The sequence below is a fragment of the Dinoponera quadriceps genome, unplaced genomic scaffold (assembly GCF_001313825.1).
Source record: "Dinoponera quadriceps isolate SergipeBrazil2010 unplaced genomic scaffold, ASM131382v1 scaffold1846, whole genome shotgun sequence".
Taxonomy (NCBI): domain Eukaryota; kingdom Metazoa; phylum Arthropoda; class Insecta; order Hymenoptera; family Formicidae; genus Dinoponera; species Dinoponera quadriceps.
In genome coordinates, this window is record NW_014556140.1 from 452067 (window position 1) to 473524 (window position 21458).

General features: G+C 42.9%; 2 protein-coding genes across 5 annotated transcripts; both read left to right on the forward strand.

Annotated features, from left to right (window-relative positions):
• Positions 1–2572: 2572 nt before the first annotated feature.
• On the forward strand, positions 2573–8118 carry LOC106746922 (sodium/hydrogen exchanger 9B1-like). The gene is made up of 8 exons (XM_014624069.1): positions 2573–2646; positions 4510–5112; positions 5398–5573; positions 5995–6113; positions 6557–6718; positions 7055–7201; positions 7494–7595; positions 7716–8118. Exons 1-8 carry the CDS (start codon positions 2573–2575, stop codon positions 7989–7991), a joined length of 1659 nt encoding a protein of 552 aa, XP_014479555.1. The 3' UTR covers positions 7992–8118.
• Positions 8119–8519: 401 nt separating this feature from the next.
• LOC106746945 (cell division cycle and apoptosis regulator protein 1-like) lies at positions 8520–21353 on the forward strand. 4 transcript variants are annotated; one of them, XM_014624122.1, is made up of 16 exons: positions 8520–8650; positions 9604–10587; positions 11339–11466; positions 11558–11829; positions 11935–12186; positions 12719–12985; positions 13070–13295; positions 13529–13806; positions 14682–14937; positions 15998–16063; positions 16209–16412; positions 17533–17712; positions 17802–18152; positions 18313–18682; positions 18817–19160; positions 19256–21353. In XM_014624122.1, exons 2-16 carry the CDS (start codon positions 10530–10532, stop codon positions 19541–19543), a joined length of 3540 nt encoding a protein of 1179 aa, XP_014479608.1. In that variant the 5' UTR covers positions 8520–8650; positions 9604–10529; the 3' UTR covers positions 19544–21353. The 4 variants fall into 4 exon arrangements, with proteins under 4 accessions (XP_014479608.1, XP_014479610.1, XP_014479609.1 ...); XM_014624124.1 differs by lacking the exon at positions 9604–10587 and having other exon boundaries at positions 8520–8890; XM_014624123.1 differs by lacking the exon at positions 8520–8650 and having other exon boundaries at positions 9301–10587; positions 12722–12985.
• The last annotated feature ends 105 nt before the right edge of the window (positions 21354–21458 follow it).

Here is a 21458-nt window from a genome sequence, read left to right on the forward strand (position 1 = left end):
TAAGCGAGCTAATTACGAGACCTCGGCGGTCCCGTTCATTACCACTTCCGTCTTCACCGATCCATTAATGATGTCACGATGATTGTCTGGGCTATCGTGCACGGCAATTGGTTGCGAAGGTTGCGCGCACGATCGTCGTCGTTGCGATCGTTACGATCGTATGGCGGAATTTTAACACTGCCGAAACGTATCGGAATGTCAGCGGAGGTAAACGCGCGATACGTATGTCGGTATGCGTGCGAACACGCGCGCTTCGTGCGTCGCTCGGAGCTATCCGAGTAAAAAAATGTTAGGGAAAAACCGGTCGCTGGACAGAAACCGGACAGTTTTCGCAGGCTTGAATGAATTAGACATTAATTGTTCGGAAACTGTCCAAAAAATATTGACTATTGTTTCTTGGCCAGTTACTTGGCGAGTATTCCTGATGTCTCGTGATGGATTTACTTGGCGTTTTAACGCGACTATCCTTAATATGTAGGGGAAACGTAACGTCTTGAGAGAAAGCTCGAAAAGCTTTAAGCCGCAGCTGGATACCTTTTTCCCCGAACTCATGCATACTGCATCTGCCGTAACAGTTTAGACGCGCCGAGGAGCTACGTAAACCAGTAGCGAAGCGCGATGGTCGCGTAACACACACACACACACACACACACCGTCATGCGTTCCAGCGCGCCAACAAACGATTCTGCGTTCTGCGTTCGCGAAAAGCGTCCTAAAAACCGGGAGGAATAATGCAATGTGCGTTTTTGCAATTGCGACGAATTAACAGCGTTAAAGTGGAGCACCGTGTTTGCTTATCCCCGCTAACAACCGCGCTCGCTATTAATTATATTTACGCGCCGCGCAACTTTATCTTCGTTGTCTCTTTGTTTACCGAACCAATCACTATGTTGGATCGTTAACGAGCGGAACGGCCGATTAAAAGCGACCGTGGAAATTGCAGTGTTTTAGATTGCATAAAATTGGCAAAATTGCTCTCTGGAATTTTTGCACATACACAAATTTTGCTCCCACCCTCTTTTATATCGATACCGTTTAGTCTATTATAATGTGTTTCGAAAGAGAGAGAGAGAGAGAGAGAGAGAGAGAGAGAGAGAGAAATCGTGCTTTGAAATTGCAGGGAAAAATATTTCATTCAATTAATCGTGAGTCGAATTTATAGAAAAACGAGGGCTTTAATTTTGAGTGATTTAATCCGCTGGATACTTCGTAAGGGATGGAAAATCGCGAAGTAAACAATGCTCTCCGCAATCCGCTATTCGATAAAATTTCGCAATTCGTGCAACAATAATAACACGCGAATATTATTCGGTCTACTAAAAAAATTCTACATCTGATTACGCGGTTTCTGTCTCCTAAGGAAAACTGTTTTCTCAGATGGGAAGAACTTACCACGCGCGAATCCGAAGCGTCGAGAGTCGATGTTATTCCACCACACAGATCGCGCGCACGAGAATCTCAGGAAGCGATTCACACCCTCTCCGATGTACGTGTTTCTTTTTTTTTTTCTACGATACGTACGTACGCATTCACGTCGCGAACGCGAAGAAATTTCACGCGAAGAATCAGAGCGAGCTCTCCGCCACAATCGTTTCCGTGGTGACTAAGCTGAGAGAACGGATCCAATCAAAATTTCGGCACGATCGCGGCGAGCATCGCTCACAAACTGAATATTCTCACGGGGGTGGAAGCGGAGGCGAACCGCGGGCACTGGAGAGGGTAAATGGGGCAAGAGGGGTTGAGAGAATGCGCGCGTAGGAGAGAAACGAGGGGATAGGTGCAAAGGGAGGGAGGAGGGGGAGAGAATCGGTGAGGACCGTAAGGGGAGGAAATAGGTGACGTTATTGGCGCGCGCGCAAAGATCGCCAAGTTAGTTTTGTGAACAGTTAAGCTTTGCCGACCGTTGATACAACCGATTCTTTTCATGGGTTTTTCGGACGAAGGGGCTCGAAATAAGTCGTGAGTCAATCCCAGCCGAAAGTATTGTATATCAAAACGTGAAACGATTATCTCTTTGTGAATTTTTAAACATCAGTAATGTAAGTTTGATTGGCATTCTCTTGCAAGAATGTCAAAGCTGTATATTGTGAGTGTTTCATCATGTTTATAAATATTTTTGCGGATTTCTTCGTGTTGTATTAACCATCGCCTTTCTAACAATATTATCACGGACCCAAATACCTCAATAATTTCTTGGATTATCAATGAAGGAACATCGGGAAATCTTCATGAAACCATATGAAACAAAGGCGGGCCGAAACTTCAGCTTATATTTACTTAAATCAAGGTGCATTTCATTTGAATGAAATTTTAATTAATTATTATTATTAATTTAATTTCAGAGTTATTCGTGGCTGTATTGAAAGTTCTATATTAAGAAAAAAATCATGATAATCAACTTCAGAGAAATCTTCTGTCGAGAGACGAGTAGTTCTAAGTGAATTAAAGCGAAAGAAACAAATCTGTAAGAGAAGAGAACACACAACATACATACGCTGATCCCCCCCGATAGAAGTGGTCAATAGAGCGGACTCACCGTACGCACGATCCGAAAAAGTGGAAGTGGGCCACGATGACGGAGAACTTCGGCTGCGAGACGTTACCTTGCGTGCCGCAAGCTGAGGCGAAAAAAACTGACGGTTTCAGGCTCTTCGTTTACTAATTCTTGCTCTCTCAGCCGCGAGCTGTGCTTCGTTCTCCATTCAGCCGTCGTCCTCCAGTGACACATCGAATTTCGGAGGCTCCAAAAGTTCGCGATACGATCATAAGCGACCTACATAAAGAGGTAACTCGATTTCAGGCACTAAAACCTACTTCCTGCGCGACACTCTCGCGCGGATGAGAGGCGAGCGCGCTATTTTTCTTACCGCAGGATTTTCGTAACAATTTCTCGAAATTACTGCCGGCCGTGAAAAATTGCGACCCTTTAAAGTTACGTTGACGGTGAACCTTCGACACGGCGGTTATTTCGCTCTAAGTAATAAAGCCGTGCATTTAGCGCGGAGACGAGACGATAAAAATCAAACTCTCAAAACGCACGAAAGAATGATCGTCGTGAGCGAAAGGAAAAACCGCAAACGCGCGATCATTCGGCCGCCGGTCGTAATTGCTTCGCGACGACGAAACGCGGTATCCCGGCCGGTCGGACGTAAAGTTATGCTTTAACCGGGAATATTTCATAAGACGGCGCGTACCTGGAATTATTCAATATCCGCGGAATCCTTTGAAGCCCTCCGAACAGTCGGCTGCCCCTTTTAAAGCCTCCCTCGTTTTCTCCCACTTTCTCATTCGCCTGTCGCAGTGTCTATCATGTCCCGCTCTTACCGGGGCTTCTCCTTCGGGCGGACCGACTCGATGACCTCCCCTCGTCATCGAGAAGGATATTTCCGTAGGGCACCGCTTAGGTAGAAATGCGAACATTCCACGAAAACGTCTCGATTATGGAATAAATTAAATGCGGGTACATCGCCGGTAATAGCTTCTATTTGCATTTAGAGATGAGATTGCAGCGCCGCGTACGAAAGAGTAACCGGAAGCTGGTCCAGGACGATTCCAAAACACTCGGCGGCACGTGATGCACCTGCGAACAAATCGATGAAATGCAATTTCCCTTCGGCAATTCGTTACACACGTCCATTTATTATTATATTCAAATTTATCCGGCAATACAACGGCAAGATTAATGTGAATTCTTCAATCGAAGCATTAACAGCGTCCATCTTAGGTTTATTTTAACATAAAAATGCGATCCTCCGACAAAATGCCAAGGAGAAATTAAAAAATTTAAAGAATTACTTTTGACTTCTGAGGACAGAAACAACGAATTTTACTCGACGATTTTAACCGATTCCCTCTCTGTTTTTGATCAATATTACTTGAATACATATTTGCATATTTTTAAGTATTTGGCGTATTTTGTTTACCTTCGTAAGGTAAAGTTTGTTAGGATTTAAAATGAAATAATCACAATGAATGTATCTCTTTAGGTGTGACGCGAAGTTAGTTAACATTCCGCGCGTCACATCCGCACGCATTTACGCATCTTTCCTAGGCGAATTTGTGACAACGCTAAACTTCATTATGACAATAATGTGGACGATTCCTTTTACATTACAACATAATAATCAACAACGAATTTAACTTCAAGACCGGCTTCTGCTGAACGTAGTCGCGTCGTTACGAGTAGATAAAGCGGCCTTTATCGTGTCCTATGCAACCTGTTTCTAAGGATCTACCAATTGCATCCACTTCCACGGTTGCGCGAGTGTCATTTGATACACGAGAGAGGTGAGCGAAGCGGCAATTAATTAATTCCCCAACTCATCGCTACGAAATCCTAAAGGCTTCTGAGTAATCAGCCGCGACTGTCCTGCTGTTTAATGACGTCAGAAGCGAGAAAACGCGTGCCAAGACATTCCTTACACCATACTCTCGAATAAAAAGATACTTCGACATTTCGTTCCAACACACCGAACAATAAAATTAACACTCCGTCAATCATCGTCCTAGACTGAGCCAAGTAGCGAATGAGACGGACGAGGACTGGGATGATAACACCTGCTGCCACCGTGCGACCTTCTGCAACCCGGTGTTGCGGGAAATCATCGTGACCGACGTGATCTCCGCGTGCTTCGACCTGCAGCTGACTTGGGCGGATCTCTTCTGGCTCGCGACCACGACCGGCTTGATTCTCCTGGCCTGGGCTGTTTTGTATTTCCTGCTGGGCGACATAGTGTTACCCGGTGGCAGCATCTTCGGCCTTCTCATCTTGGTCGTTTTCTCCTATGCGCTCGGCTGGAGCCTCACTTACATTCCCTACTTGCATCTACCGCCCATCTTCGGCATGCTACTAGCCGGCATAATATTGCGCAACACCGACGTCTACAATATACACGACGAGCTCGGGCCGGGCACGACCTCCAAGATTAGGACCTTCTGCCTGACCTTCATCATGGTACGTGCTGGCCTCCAGCTGACGACAACTGCTCTGAGGGCGCATCCGATGTTCGTGATGATCCTGGCGCTTGTCCCGTGCTCCGTCGAGGTGCTGGTGGTCAGCGTCTTGTGCAGATACCTCCTCGAATATCCGTGGGATTGGTCCTTCATGACGGGGTGAGTGGCATTAACGATCCATGTTAATAAGTGACTCACTCCACTCGAAACACATATATCATAGCACATCAAACACATCAAACACATATATATATATATATATATATGTATATATCATGGCACATCAAATACATCAAACACATACAATATATCATCAGCGTTAAATTAACCTGCTCAAAGCTGAAAGATCCATTAATTATTAGATAGATTATTAATTCGAATTTTCGCTCTGTCGCATACACAAACGCGTAAGGAAGATTTACGCAATAATAAGTTCTTTTCAAGGACGATCGTCGCTTGCATGTCCCCCGTAGTGACGGTCAACTGCATACTCGCCTTAGCTGAACGCGGTTACGGAGAAGACAAAGGATTAGCCAGCTTACTATGCACGGCGGCTTCTATCGACGACGTGCATATCGTGTCCCTGTTCTCCATTTGCTTCTCTTTCGTTTTTAGCAACGGTACGCAAGGATCGTGAGAAAATCGCGAAGCATCGTGACGACACGCTAGAACCCGATGATTCTTGATTTTAATCTCTCGAGCGAGCGACATATAGGAAAAATGTTTAAACTTTCACGGGTGAAACTTTCCAGAATAAAGATGCGCAATTATTTTTATGTTATTTTGTAACTATATTCCGCCGTTCCAGGGACGGAATAATTGGTGAAAAGCAAAAGTAATTCACGTGTCTCGTGAAAAACAATGCATATGTCGATATTTTATCAAATATACGGAGCTTAAATAAGAGCAACAACTCTTCCATAACCGTAATGCATTAGCGCGTTTTGTGACACTAAGCACCTTCAGGTGGTAACGAGCAAACATAAAAAGGCCTAAAACGTACAGAGAGCTTTCCATAAAGTGAGCCATATATCTTCCTAGATGACAGAAGAACAGAATGGTGGTCCTATATCCCCGGCGGGTTTCGAGATTTCCTCCTGGGAGTCATAGTGGGAATTATCTTGGGCTTCGCCCTGGCCTTTTTCCCTCATCGCAATCACGTAGGTACTTTATTCATTTCCCCGCGTCCAGGAGTACGCGAAATTCGGGTCACGTGCGAGTGCGAGTGCACGTTCGTGTGATTTGAACTAACAAGAGCAGACTTATTAACGCCTTCCCACGGCGCTTTATTAAAATATCGCTCGCGTGTGCTATGAAATTAGACGAAATCAAATGGCTTATTACAGCCTACTAAAATTGCACGTATGACCGATTAATATCTGTTACACAGATATCATTTCTAATTTCGTTATGTGGAATACAGAAAGGAACAATCATCGCGATTTCGTCGTGAATTTTGCACTTCTCGTTCGGTGAAGATATTTTGAAGGAAATGTTTCCTCTCGCCGAATGAAAAGCAAAAAGTCGTGTGTCTGAGGGATGAGCGTTCTATGTACGATTTATTATTTACGTTATATTTTTATGTTGCACATCACCACCACAGAAATACGCAATGTGGTACCGAATTTGCGGTTTAATTTTCGCATCTTTAATGTGCACCACGGCAGCGTCGAGACTGGCGGTTACAGGTGGAGGGTATCTCGCTACCATTATATTATCGTTCATAGCCATTAACGGATGGAGAATCTTATCGGTTTCCTACGACGTAAGTATCCACGGATACATCGTATGATATCAATAATGAATGCGCTGTTCATCGAAATACATGCATTGAAGTTTACCTATTATACACCGAGGAAAAAAGACTTAGGAATTTATTTGTCAAATGTAAGGTTTACTTGACAGAAATGAGACGTTTGTTTAAATATACGGCGAAATAAAATTTTACTCTTAGCAAATAAACCAATTAATAAGAAAACTTAGATATACTTCAGAAAAAAAAAAAAAATTATATATATATATATCACTCCACGTATTAGTTTTATTGATATGTTCCATGAAAGGGAAGTGAGTGATTTTGTTTATTCTTTTTATGTTTCAGGTGACGCCTTATCGCAAAACATTTTTTTTCCTATGGTACTTTGTGCAGCCGATCTTAGGAGGAGTGATCGGTGCCGACATTGATTTCCGAAACTGGGTTGTATCTAGATTCGGAATATATCTCGCTTGTACTCTCGTGGGAGTATTGGTAAATTTATAATAATAAATAATAATAAGTAATTTATATAATACATTTTGTACGATAATAAATGATATATAATATACATATGATTTCGATTATATAAGAACTATTATGAGAAATAATTTAACACGGACCATTTTTACGCGGCTTTCAATTCACGCTGCTACCAAAAACGTTACACGATATGGAACTTGATAAATGTGATAATTATTTGATTTATAATTTTTGCGAATTTTGTGGGAATTTATGTGTGTTTTCACATACGCTGTACATTTCACACACAATTTTATTCCTTCAGACGCGCAGTACTACGGCCTTTCTAACGACGCTGAGGATGCCTTTTACATGGAAAGAACGTCTCTTCGTTGCCATATCTTGGGTACCGAAGGGAACGCTACAGGTAAAAACAAATCTTACGTCATGTTTCCCTCAAAATTACATTGGATTCGCGAATTTTACCGTGTGCCACTCATAAATTAAGAAGTATCGCTAATGTTAACGTTTTGAATTTGAAATTCAGGCAGCGTTGGCGCCGATGGCGTTTGAACGCGCTAGGCATGAAGGCGACCCCGCGAAAATCGAATTGGCTTTGGACGTGGTGAGGATTTCAGTGATCGCCATCGTATTCCTGGCGCCGCTTGGCGCTATGTGTATGATGAATACCGGCCCTTTTCTCTTAAACAAGATCAGTTTCGAGGAACAACGAAGAGAGCGAGAATTGAGCTACATGCATATCGTCTCTCTGCAACCTGTTAGAACGCGTAGAAAAAAGAAAGCCGCCGACGATACCGTTTGATATTGCTCTCCAGTGCGAACTGCTTTACAATATTAGTTGGTATCACCAGATCTATACGTGCGTGAGCTTCTAATTAAACATACTTGTGTTTCACTATGATTTTACTCGTTTTCACCTTCTTCGAAAACATTTCTGCCAAAGTATTGTGAAAGAATCAATTCCCACACAGCGCACTTTATCCGGGGACGTCCTGTGGGCATCCTTAGAACGTAGGACGTCCCCGGATAAAGTATGTTGTGTGGAAATAAAAAGAACGAGAAGAGACACAACGTAATACTAGCTGGTATTCAGATCTTATATTGAAAACTTCCCGAGCTATCATCCTTACCGCGTTTTCTGCGGAAATGCAGACACGACGTCGATATCATCGTGTTGTCGAAGTGACCGCGACGCGTCTCAGCTTGCTTGTGCGTACACACTTTAAGTGAGATCGTCGGCGTAAACAAATGTATTATTAGAGCGGAATCGACGACAGCAACCGAGTCGACACCGCCGCCGCGTCGCGCATTAACACGGGGATGCGTTTCTGCATTTAAAGTGCGAGCGAGCGAGCGACCGCAGTTGTTTGGTACTTCCGAGGCGATCATTATTGACAAAGTGTGAAACTGGGGCAGCGCTAGTCGGGCGGGCTGTGGCGTGATAGGAGCATCGTGCTTATTGTTCGTAAATAGAATCGAGCGACGAGGCGGTCGCGTGGCGCCGAGATAAGGAGACGCGATGACGCCTTTCCGCACGTGAGGCACGTGCTAATGTCTTGCTAGAGTCGTCGGTGGCGGCCGTGCTAGAAACGATAGGATAAAGTCGGTTCGACTATAATATCAGATTTGTGTGTCCCGTGTGCGACCGAGCGTCATCGCGCGACAGTGGCAATTTCGGCTATGTGTGCGGACCCCTGAAAAGTGAGCGAGATAAACGGGACCGACGGGAGTTTCGTCGGTCGGTTGGTCATGGGAACTTCTTATCTCGGATATCCGCAATTGACTTCACAGTCGTTGCGTTTCTTTCTGTGCGTGGCTGCTAATCATCTATTCGTGTTTACCCGCGGAAAAAAAGATCGTATATGAAATTTGCTCATATATGACTATATATAATTATATATTCATGGGGAAAAAAAACACTGTTGTTTACAAATTATATGCAAATATAATTGAAGTAAGCGCTTACGGCTATTTGTGCTTCTGACAGCGCATGATATCGACATTTAATTAAATGACGTAACATAATTTTTTTCGTATGGACATCTGTGATTATATATATGTAACTACATAGTAGGCAAAATTCATATATGATTTTGTATAATTATATGTAATCATATATGATCATTTTTCCCAAGTATATTGATAATAAAATACTCAGTCAAATAGAAATTAAAAACAGAGGAGATTGAAAGAATTTTGAGTTAATTTTCTTCTGATTCGTGTGGAGGAAGAATACCGAAACTGACGTAGGTACGGTAAACCGACATACCCGTGTTTCTTGATCGTAAAGTACTCCGTCAGACGGAACGTGAGATTCGTCTACTCTGTGCAATGGTTGGAATTCAAGTGGCAGTTTCTGTTTGCAAGCGCGTTCGGTTAGGTTATATTTAAGACCGTCTTAAATTTATCTTCAGATGCTTCGTAGCCGATGGTCGTAAATATAAGATCTAACTGTGAATACCGACCTTAACGGAGGAGAGAGAGGAAACATCCTAGGGAATACGGAAAGTGCAGCTAAAAGGAGCAGCCGATGAACGACGAGTCGAACAGAGCCTCTTTATCTTTACGAAACGTTTTCTCCCGAATGAGTTCATAATTACCAAGCTTTGAACCGCACCTGAAGAGCCATTGCTTGCAGTCGAAGATCGCAGAAATTCGTACGACTCAGCTCCCTCGAGAGAATTTCCGCCATTTTATCAAACGACTTGAGCGACACCTCTGGCCTGTTCTTTTTAGCTGCACCGGTGATGAACACCGCTGCGATAAGTTAGAGTGAAACAAGTATATTTTGTCTCGCTCCAACTTATCGCATCAGTTCAGTAGAAAAAAAAAACAATTTAGTAAACGCTTTGTGATAATTGCTTCCGATTGGTGCGTTCTCCCAGATTTACAGAAAATCTGAAAGAATACTCCAACCATGGACAATGATTACAAAGCGGCTTTGGCTGATAGTCAGATCTTATATTTAAGATCGTTTTAAGTTTATCTTCGGATGCTTCGTAGCCAATGAAATGAGCCCGTACATCTGAAAATCAACTTAAGACGGCCTTAAATATAAAATTCTGCTAAGAATACCAACCTTCGTAAACTTTTCCGCTGAGAACGTAGCGGCATCGTAACAGTTCGGCCGCAGCGCAGCCGAAAAGAACAGACCACCTAGTGTACGTCGTCGGAAACACTCGACGAACTCGCCCGAACGAGCACGAGACTCGCTTTGCATAGTACGTACGAAAACATGGCTCCCGAATGAAGGACGCTATACGCGAGTCTGTCCAGATCCTGTCTCTTTTACGTACGCGCGTTTATTTGTTAAGTCACATAGGCCGTAGGTTCACGCAGAATGAGCAATCTGTCTCCGTTCGGCGGCGGCAAGAACCCGCCGTGGGTCCGCAATGCAGGTGAGCAATAGGCTTTTCGCGCGAACGGCGGACGAAACCTCGTCGTCGTCATCGTCGTTGTCGTCGTCGTCGTCTCGTGTGCAGCGCGCAATGCGGACAATGTTGCGAAATTCTCCGCCGCGGCGAGTCAACGAGCGCTCGTTCGCGACGATACTCCTCGTGGACCGTTCTGTTATGCAAGCTGCATGCGCGTTTACGCCACGCACGACGTCTCGCTCGTGATCGGTCATGATTCGTCTTGCGGTTGCCCGTTGATGACCCTTGAGATAAAATGCACTATCATTCGGACGAGGCGATGTTCGCAGTAACCATTGTGTGTTCTTTAATTTTCGCCGGCTCTCGCTTCCCATTGTCGGCATTATCTTCTGTGTGCGTTATCATTAGTTGTATCTTGCAAGATTTTGGTTTTTACTTTTTCCGTTCATCCGATCTCTCGAAGTCATTCTCTCGTCAAGTTCCGTGCAATTTATCTTTGAACTGACGTAGTATTCAGAATTATTCTGTTCCTTAGTATTTTTTTTTTTTTTTTTTTTATATAAGCCGTTGATACTTGTTACCGCAACTTAGCAGGTCTGTTCTTTATGGCTGAACCAGCTGCACAGCTAGTTCTGTTCCCCTTTTTATTTTTACCATATAAAGTCACAGCTGTATATTTGTTTCTCCTTAAGTCGCAAAAAGTGCATACCAGTTCGGTGACAAAGAATAGACCTAATGTTTTAACTGTAATAACTCTTGGCTGTGTTTGTGGAAGGACAAGGTATACAAAATATCCAACAACCTATGCTTGGTCAAGCCATGGGTAGTATCGGAGGACAGCCTATGGTACAGTACCAGCAGCAAACCCAACAGGTCTATCAACAAAGTCTAGGATTGCAACAGGTGAATTTTACAGTTTGTCCCCGCATAGCTAACGATGAGATCGATCGCCTGTCGCAAGATTAATTTGAATCAGTCTGTGTGTTTCCCACAGCCCAACATTACCATGGCGTCAATGGCTACCCTTGGCTCGAATTTACCATCCGGTATGCCTGGTCAGCTATACCCACAAGTTGCCACAGTTTCTTATCCAACGCCGCGAGCATTGAACACAAATGCTTTTCAACCTTCCGTAGCCGGTGTCCCGCAGCAGGTGCAACAGAATGTATCCTCGTCGTCTACAAAGCAGAGAGTCTTCACTGGCACTGTCACCAGAGTACACGACAGCTTTGGCTTTGTGGATGAGGATGTATTTTTCCAAAATAGGTAGAGAGAGAGAGAGAGAGAGAGAGAAAGAGAGAAAGGGACACAAGCGAACGTTCTGCGCTCATCTCTCTTCCTTGCACTTCACTAAACGTCTTTTCCTTCCAGTGCGTGCGTGAAAGGCTCCACTCCCGTGGTGGGGGACCGTGTACTCGTGGAAGCGTCATACAATCCTTCTATGCCGTTCAAATGGATCGCTACTAGGATACAAGTGCTCGCTATGGGCAATAATAACAACAGCGCGAGCACTCAGCAAACTAATCAGCCGAATCGCCAGCAACAGCAACAACAGCAGCAGCCGAATAAGACATCGGGCACTTACAACGCTGTGCCTCCGCCCACTGAAAATCCTAATAACAGGTGACGTAACATACCTATTCACAGAAATTAAGTTGGATCGGTACTCGGAATAATTTACATTTTCGAGAAGATTTTCAAGGGCAGCTCCTGCCTTTCTTCCTCTTGCCTCTCACGTTCCTCCTTTGGGTTATGCGACGCTTAATGTAACGCGTTACTTCTACATATTATCAACGTAATCGGATTATTACAATTACAATAACGGTAGTTTCGATAAGAACTTCTCAGTAATTAAGGAGCGCCTCGCAGGCTCTGGAGATTTGTCGTTCCTGAAGTTATGTATTGCGACTATCGATCGTTTAGCTTGGGGCAGGTGAGAGCAGTGCAAGTAATTCTGAGCGCTGAACTAGATTACGCAATACGAATAATATAGATATAAATAAATAAAGACTGGTAACGTTAGTAAACAAGCAAAAAACCAACATCGATTCACGAGATATCTCGGCCTTGCTGTGATCAAGTTTTTCAATTTACGAGCTGAAATATCTTCTGCGCGCCACGGTGAGATTTTCTCAACGTGATGTTACGTTATCAGTAGGTTTACAACGAGTACAACAAATTCCAATACTACCAGCAACCGCAACAAGGTCGGTAGAGTGAGAGAGAGGTCTCCTCGCGAGCGGAGGAACGACGACGAAGATATTGAGAGGAAGCGTCGCCGCGAGGAGAGAATAAGGGAACGCGAGAAGAAGGAGGACCGAAGCCCGTCGCGAACGCGAAGAAGCAAATCGCCGAGGCCCCGTCGGCGCACGAGGGTCGTGCCGCGTTACATGGTGCAAATACCGAAAATAGCGCTCGATCTGTAAGTATGCGTGCGCATGCAATTTACTTCCCATTCGACCAGATTGTCGGCGATGTTTTATTGCTGCTTATTATTATATCACAGGCCCGAAGCAGACGTTCTTGAGATTAGAAGACGCTATCAAAATATGTACATTCCTAGCGACTTCTTTTCCACTAACTTCAGATGGGTAGACGCCTTTCCGCCGCACATGCCATTTACACTTAATAAACCGTGCTCTTTCCATGTTATGCATAAAGACGTCGATCCTTGTAACGAAAATACAGCAGTACTAGAACCCTCTGATGCGGATTATCTGTTTTCTGCAAAGGTCTGTTAAAAGTTGTGCGTTGTTGTTGCGATCGTGCGATTGTAGGGGAGAGAGAGAGAGAGAGAGAGGCGATATGTGTAAAAAAATTTCAGCTGGCGCGCCAACAATTAATTGTTGGCGCGAGGAGGGAATTGGCATATACATATACGCATATATACATACGTGTTTTGCATTGTAGTCGCGCGAGCAAGCGACGAATTGATCTCACTGAATATTCCTTAATTGGTTTTTAGGTTATGCTCATATCTATGCCCGCCATGGAAGAGATATACAAAAGGTGTTGCGGCGTTTCCGAAGACAGAGATCCCGATCGCGATTACGTTCATCCGACGCGCCTTATAAATTTCTTAGTAGGCTTGCGGGGCAAAAATGAGACGATGGCCATAGGCGGCCCGTGGAGCCCCTCTTTAGACGGACCCAATCCCGAGAAGGATCCCTCCGTGTTGATTCGGACGGCTGTGAGGACCTGTAAAGCGCTTACCGGCATAGATTTGTCCAGCTGCACACAGTGGTACGCTTTTTCAAGTAGTAATATATACCTTTCGTTCAACGTCCGGAGCACTTTTGTAGACAGTTTTTTTTTTAATCCTGAAGCTCCGATTCGTTACGAAAAGGAAAAAGGAGAAAAGAGCGGTGTGATATCGCTGAATTTCTCGTTACCACTTGCACATCTTGCATTTCCGACGATGTAGTTTTCGTAAACGTCACGCGAAGGTCATGATTGCGGTTACTTTTCATCTCTTAAAAAGTTCCATCTTTTTTTTTTTCTTATCGTCCAGGGTTAGACGGGTTTTCTAGAATTGTCTCCTACGACGTGGAAGGACAAGTTACTGTAAAAGAGAAAGAAAGAAAGAAAAAAGAAAGAGATCATGATAGAACGACTATGGCGTTAAGTTCCATAGAGTTAAGGTACCATCCGGTAGGCGTGCTTATCCACCGATGATGATCACGACGGAGAGTAACTTCTAATATCAGTTCTGACTTGATAAGCTAAGGTTGTAGCACAGTCTCCCTCTCTCTCTGCAGTGGAGGCGGGAGGTATGTATTAGCTCAAAACACATGAGCGACCAACGGAGATTGCTGCACTGGATCCCGGTCTCGAGCACACCCCCCCTCCGACGATGACATTTACGGACAGAGTCGCGGCAGACAAGCCATCACTTGTTATTATTATTATTCTTATCATATATGATATTGTGATACCCACCTCAGTTGTGCTTACTCAAATGGTCTATTCTACGTTGTGCGCCGATACACACGTGGCTTTGTATGCAGTGCGTGGGCTTTACGAACAAGCGAGCGAACACACTTAGCATATAAGGCAACAAGCTAAGCGGCATCTAACCTTGAGTTGACGTTTGGGTATTGTTTTTCCTTGCGGCACAGGTACCGCTTCCTGGAACTCTACTACAGACGCGCAGAAACGACCCACAAGTCCGGGCGAGTGGTACCGTCTCGCGTTGAAACCGTCATACTATTTCTCCCAGATGTTTGGAGCTGTGTGCCTACCAGATTGGAATGGGACGGCTTGCAACTCAGCTATAAGAGACAACTGGAGCGAAAGTTACTGCGTGCCGCCTCTAACACCGACGACCTGGATGTCGCCAATGAGACTGATGAGGCTGCCGTCGCTGATCAAAAGGCACTGCCAATCACCATCCCATATATATATATATATATATATATATATTACTTTACATATCTTTTTATTACATTATTATTATTATTATTATTATATATTCGTGTTCCACTGTTTCCCCCATTACTAAACTGGATTTTCAATAGGCTATACTTGTCCATCGATCCTATCAGTAGGTTGATCTCTATCGGGCATTGTAATCTCGCCTTTGTTACCTCTTATACGACAGATCGCTTTCGCCGTCGGTTAAAAAAAAAAACAAAAAGAAATTCGCTGTCTAGGTACGTTAGGTCCCATTAACGGGGTATATGGTTGGCGTCGTTAGACGACGGTAAATTACCCCGAGAACGATTACACTTGTGTCATTAGTGGGCGACTTTAATGTCTGTTGGACTTTTTCCGTAAACTGAGGCGTCTTATTTTATGGAACAAGTCCTGCGCTCGATGTTGCAAGACCTAGCTTATATATATATATATATATAAAACTTAATAAGGCAAAATCCGAATGTACATACATGGTAGCTTATGTATTTAAGGCCTCTTTATTATTCTCTATGTGTAAGTTAACGAGAACTCTTGAAACGCTTATTTAATGTCGCAAACGAGGATCGACGGGTAATGTATCGCTCCCTTAGCCAATGGCAGTCACATTGCATTAACAAGAGAAGCAAGCAAGCCTAGCTCGGAGCAAGAGCGCAGCTGAGCCATTCCCTTTCCTGAAACCTTCACCAACATTGAGAAATCATTCAAAAAATCCTCATTTAATCATCGTTATATACTACAACATTATTGATATTATCCATGACCTATCGATCACACAGACACCAGAGCCAGGACACTATGAGATTCTAGCAGTTACTTGAGTCATACTTGAAGGTCATCGTGAATGAAGATATATGCGTACATCGTTACGATGTGAGAGAGTGTTGAAAAAAGTAGAGAGTGATGATGAAAGAATGAAGGAGGGAGTGGTTTCGTTTCGTTATAGGGGCTGCTTCTGTTTTGTAGTTTTCTCTCTGGCTTCTTTACTTCCGCCTCACTAACGTGTCTTCTCTTCTTTCAGGATGATTCTCTGCCCGAGAAGAAGGATCCCACGCACTATTCTGAACTAGATCCCAAATCGATGAATGTGAGTATTTCCAACGTCTTGATCGAATGTCTCCGGTAAAGAACGAACTCTTTCTCCAGATCAATATAAAAGAAAGCAACACCTTGATATACTATTTTTTGCTTTATTTTTTATTTTTTTATCAAATGTATCTTTTGTCTTCCAGGTGAACGATTTGCGTCAAGAATTGGTGGCTCGCAATTTAAGCTCAAAAGGCCTGAAGTCACAACTACTGGCGAGACTTCTGAAGACTATAAAGTCAGAGCAAGCCAAAGAAGAAGGACGGCAGGACGAGGCGGACGAAAACGAAGAAGACGTCTCGCCACCGTCGAAAGAAGAGGATGATAAGAAGTTCCGCGACAGTAAAGACGTAAGTAACGAGCATATAGTCTATCACACAAGAGCGTCGGCTTCGAGAGGAAACTACTAGGAGAGACTCTACTACTGTGGCATTCGTTGAAAAGTAGGTGAGGCGCTTTGTGCGCTGTAGAGACGCCAGTATTGCTTTCCATTGTGACAAGAACACGTGATTTCTAAAATGAGCGTGCCGTAACTGCTAAACGTTTCGAGGCAGCGTTCTTGTGTACTCACAGTAAAGGACCTAAAATGACTTATAAAGCTGCTGCTGAATATATCCATAAGTCAGAAGACTTCGTACGGAAGTGGGTGATACGATATAAAGAACAGAAAAATGTCGACGATTTTCCCGAGAGAGGAAAAACGCGCGAGGGACGTCGGAGAAAGAAGTTAAAGTCATCTTCAAGTTGTTTCGGCGAAAGTCTCTGTTGACATTGCGACAAGGACAAAAGTTATTGGCCAAAAAAGAAGTGAACATCAGTATAATGACTGAAAAGGTGGCAAAAACGAGGCGATCATCTCACGATGCTGAAACCTTTCCTCGAACCAAAGCACGTCGAGAAGCGACGCTTATGGGCTGTGCAAAATTCGAATCGTGATTAAAGCAATGTAATTTTTACTAATGAAGCGTCTTTCTGCACACGAGTTCCAAGCACGCATGGTCTTTTTCGGAAAAATCGCCTTTGCAACGCACCGTTAAACATCCAGTTGAGATCCATGTTTGCGGGGTGCTTCGATCTTCACGGTTTTGGCACTTTGTACTTTATTTACTTACAATCTGAATGCTGAAAAGATGCTCGAGATCTATTGGCAAACATTATTAAAGTCTGCTGAGAAGTGGCTTGGATAATAAATCATAGTTACTGCAAGAAGAGGAAAGACGATCCGCCCATCGCGTCGCGCGCGCTGATTCGCCTATCGTTTTCGTCAATAACCCGAAATTTTGTGTGGTACTTTACAAGATGGATATCGGTCTTATTTTTCAGTTTGATGTGTTTTATATGGTTTGGCACGTCTTGCATCGGACGCTCCGTATATATTATACGAATATCTCTCAATTACGTGATATTTTTAAGTGTTTTTTTTTTTTACAGAGCTTTGAGATCTCTGTTAATTCGTCAAATTATTTGCAGCATGACGAAGACAAGAGGAAACTTTACGAACGCGAACGAGCCGTACTCGAGAAAAGGTACACCTTGCCCGATTCATCACACATTATTGTTCATCCTTCTAGAATGGCCAAGAGTGGGAAATTCGACTGTACAGTTATGTCATTGAGCGTATTGTTGGATTACAGACCAGAAGATACCAAGGTTTCCTTTTATTTTATAAATTACTGTTCGAGAGACTCAAGAAAGGTATTATATATATATATACATATATGAATCTTTTGTTTAAACAGGAACATTCCTTCGAAGTATCTCTTTTTGCCGAGCTGTTCAATGAGATGTTAACGCGGGATTTCGGTTTCCGCATATATCGTGCATTGTGCAGTCTTCCTGAAAAATCTAAGGAAAAAGACGAAGACAAGAAAAAGGATAAAAAAGATGATAAAAGAGATGAGAAGAAGGACGATAAGAGAAAGGAGGATGAGAAGAAGTCTAGTAAGAAAGATGAGAAACGGGACGACAAGAAGAGAGAAGAGATCAAAGATAAGAAGGATGACAGAGACGCGAAGAGTAAGGCAGATGACAAGGATAGAGAGAAGGAGAAGAACGATGATGAGGAGGAGGATGAAGATGACGAGTCGGACGTAAGAACTTATTCTTTTTATTTTCTCTTTCTTTTGTGTAAAACTACTTTCTTCGGTATAACAGAATATGTGCTGTACTAGATATTAGTCACAGTGTGTATCTGTTATATATAAGTTTATGATATAGAAGTTATAATTATTTACGTTTTAACAATATTAGGACGATGATTCTATGAAAGATGGTAAAAAGGACAGAGACAAGGACGGGAAGAAGAGAAAAACGAAGCTGTACACACACGATCCTTACCTTCTGCTATCATTTGTATACTTCGATCAGACACACTGTGGATATATATTTGATAAAGACATTGAGGAACTTATTTATACCCTGGGATTGAATTTGTCAAGAGCTCAGGTCCGAAAGCTAGTACAAAAAGTCGTTACGAGAGATTCCTTGCATTATCGCAAGTTAACGGACAAGTCGAAGGAAGACGATTCCAAGGATGAGAAGAAGGACGATAAAGAAGGGGATAGGGGCGATACAACCAAAGCGGAGAACGAGGAAGATATATTGCGTTCCCTTGCTCTCGGTAATGTATCTCAACATATTTTCAATATAAATCAAAACTAACATTTGTGCTCTAGCCTGCTATCTTGCTTCTTTCTCTTTTACTTTCTTGCGCAAATCAGACCGATGATTTATTGCATTTTTTCACGTTCACAGGAAATAAAAAATTGTTGCCCGTATTTGTCGGGAGCGGACCGGTTTCGAAGAGAGCACGCAGGGAGGATTGCGTTTTGGAGAGAAGCGACGAAGAAATGGCTCCGGAAGGCATCGTTACATACAAAGGCTCCTTGCTGGATGTGGAGAAACTCGTGAGTCAATTGAAAAGATCTGAGAAAGCGCGTCTGGACACCGAGGATCGCATGATGGAGCTGCAGCACGAGCTGAACGTAGTCAATGAGAAATCTGCGAAGCAAGCCAATAGTATTAAAGGTCTTACGGAAGATCTGAAGATGTACAAAGACAAATTGCGAGGCACGGAAGAAAAGTTCAAAAAAGTCTCTGTGAGTGTGCTGACTTTTCTATATTATGCATTTCCCGATTTCTCGAGTATAAACGTGGAGTTATTTCCTGGTATTTTTTTCTTTCTTTTTTACAGACTGAATGCCATACTTACTTGACCGCAGTGAAGAATATGTATCACATAGCCGCGAAGATGATGCAAGGCGATGCGAGGAAGGTAGAGGTGGTGGAAATTCAAGACGAGAAAGTCGGCGGAGAGATGAACGGTTCCGAGTTGGAGAGCAAATTCAAAACCGACACCAGGTGGGGTGATAACAAAGTCCAGGTGAAGAAGGAACCGGCGGAAATGGAGAAGGACAAGAAATCCGACAATAAAGTTTCTGTCAAGAAGGAAATCGCCGAAGCGGACAAGGAGAAGAAATAGATATTGCATTGTCTATTTATTATAGTATAGAGGATGCGCACCGACGTAAGATTATAATCTTGGTTTTTCACGCTCGCACGTGTGCGTGCACGCGACCTTAGTGAATTAAAAAAAAAAAGTCTTAAGAGGAAGGGAAGGGAAGGAAAGGGAAGAGAAGAAATTAACAAATCAGACAAAAACGGTAAAAGATTTGACCGACGCGAAAGTAAGTGATCAAGACTCCGTTTTATAACTTTTTTCACTGTCCGTGATAACGTGTGATGGTTGCATCTTTGATTAGTGATAAGAGTTTAGCACTTGAAACCATGCTTGGGCGAATAACCGGTGACAGTTCACACAATAATTGTTAGAGTGTCTCCCCTCTCCTTTTTGTGTTGCAGTTTTTTCGCGTCACCACGTCGAGTTTTTCATGAACAGACAAATTCAGCCACCCAATAACCCTCGAAGTACCATCAATCTGCCATTAAGTGCCAGATATTGATAAACCGGCGTTTATCACTACTAGTAAGTTCAGAATGTGTTAACATCGCATTAAAAAAAAAAAATATGAAGATTTCTACTGAAGAATACAAGCAGCGCGAGCATGAAGTTGTATGTCGCATTTCCGTTCGTTACGCAAATACGTGTCCGGGAAAAGATATGTTTCGCGTGAGAACACTCTCGAAGCTGCTTTAAAGATAAGTTACGATTAGTTATAATATTATTTACTATAAAATTGCATTCTCGTTATAATTGAGTCTAGCCGTCGTTTTCTTTTTTTTTCCTCAGTGTGTTTCCGAACGTGTTTCGGTGAAAATTCTTTCTTGCAGACCAATAGCTTTAGTTGAACTTACAGGATGCATAATTTACGCAATGAACATGTAACGTAATAAATGTGATGCCAATGATGAATTTACATTAATATTTGATTTCAAAGATATCTGTATCGTATTTTTTTTTTTCTTTTAACCGAAATTCGCAAGACTCAACAAGAATTTTCTCATATCGTTGTTAGCGATTTTATAGTGCAGCCGGTGCAACACGAAACCGTTTCTTAGACGTGTGTATGTGTGTGTGTGTGTGTGTGTGTGCAACAAAAATCGAACATACACATGAGGTGAAAAAAAGGAAAGAATTTATATTAGGATCATTCCCTCGTAAAGATTGGACAGAGCTTTCCACCGGGAATGACGAGAAACATTACATTTGTCACAGCAATAAAATTGTTTTCTTTTTCGTACGCATTAGACGCTCGAAAAAAGATGTACAGTTTTAAAGTAATACGAGCCTGAATGTTTCCATTTGGTATAAACGAGAATTAGTAGCCTAAAAATCTAGAAAAAGTGTGGTAAGATCATGGCATCTTCTCTTCAAGCAAATCGCGTCGCTCATTGTTATGTATGTCCACCGCAAGTGTCACAGGAACACCTGTTCTAAAAATGAATTGCTAAAAAAAAAAATATCGTGTTCTCGAGCGCGAGCGATCGTGGGCGTTGACGATCGCGCGTTCCATTGCCCAAACTTGCGACTCACGATGCCAAGGATACTATTTTGTATATAGTTATCTATTGTATGTGTAGAAATTTTTGTAGTTTGTTAATAGAGGATCGCGTTTTCTCATTAAAAAAAAAAAATAAGACGAAGGGAAAAAAAATAGTACGATAACGATAGTAGAGAGCGAGAAAAAAAAATCGTGAAAAATGCGCAATCATCGGTTTCAACTTTGTGTACGCCAACTTGTTGTACGTTCCCCCCTGAAAGCTGTAATTAACTCCATGAGCAAATGGTAGTCAAAAGTACAAGGATAACAATAAACATTGTTTAGACAGTATCCGTGTGTATGTCACAATGTAAACCCGTTGATGCGACTTCCGTTTACTTTCGAGCAAACTGACTTTATTTTTGCGCGACGGTAATCAATGTTTCCTTGCTCACT

What these genes read in the sequence shown, in the direction of transcription:
- LOC106746945 (XM_014624122.1), top strand. Translation starts at nt 10,530, where the DNA reads ATGAGCAATCTGTCTCCGTTCGGCGGCGGCAAGAACCCGCCGTGGGTC. An exon ending in TTGTCCAGCTGCACACAGTG is followed by an intron (nt 13,807 to 14,681) that starts GTACGCTTTTTC and finishes CTTGCGGCACAG; the next exon opens with GTACCGCTTCCTGGAACTCT. An exon ending in CTGCCGTCGCTGATCAAAAG is followed by an intron (nt 14,938 to 15,997) that starts GCACTGCCAATC and finishes CTCTTCTTTCAG; the next exon opens with GATGATTCTCTGCCCGAGAA.
- LOC106746922 (XM_014624069.1), top strand. Translation starts at nt 2,573, where the DNA reads ATGACGGAGAACTTCGGCTGCGAGACGTTACCTTGCGTGCCGCAAGCT. An exon ending in TCTTATCGGTTTCCTACGAC is followed by an intron (nt 6,719 to 7,054) that starts GTAAGTATCCAC and finishes TTTATGTTTCAG; the next exon opens with GTGACGCCTTATCGCAAAAC. An exon ending in GTACTCTCGTGGGAGTATTG is followed by an intron (nt 7,202 to 7,493) that starts GTAAATTTATAA and finishes TTATTCCTTCAG; the next exon opens with ACGCGCAGTACTACGGCCTT.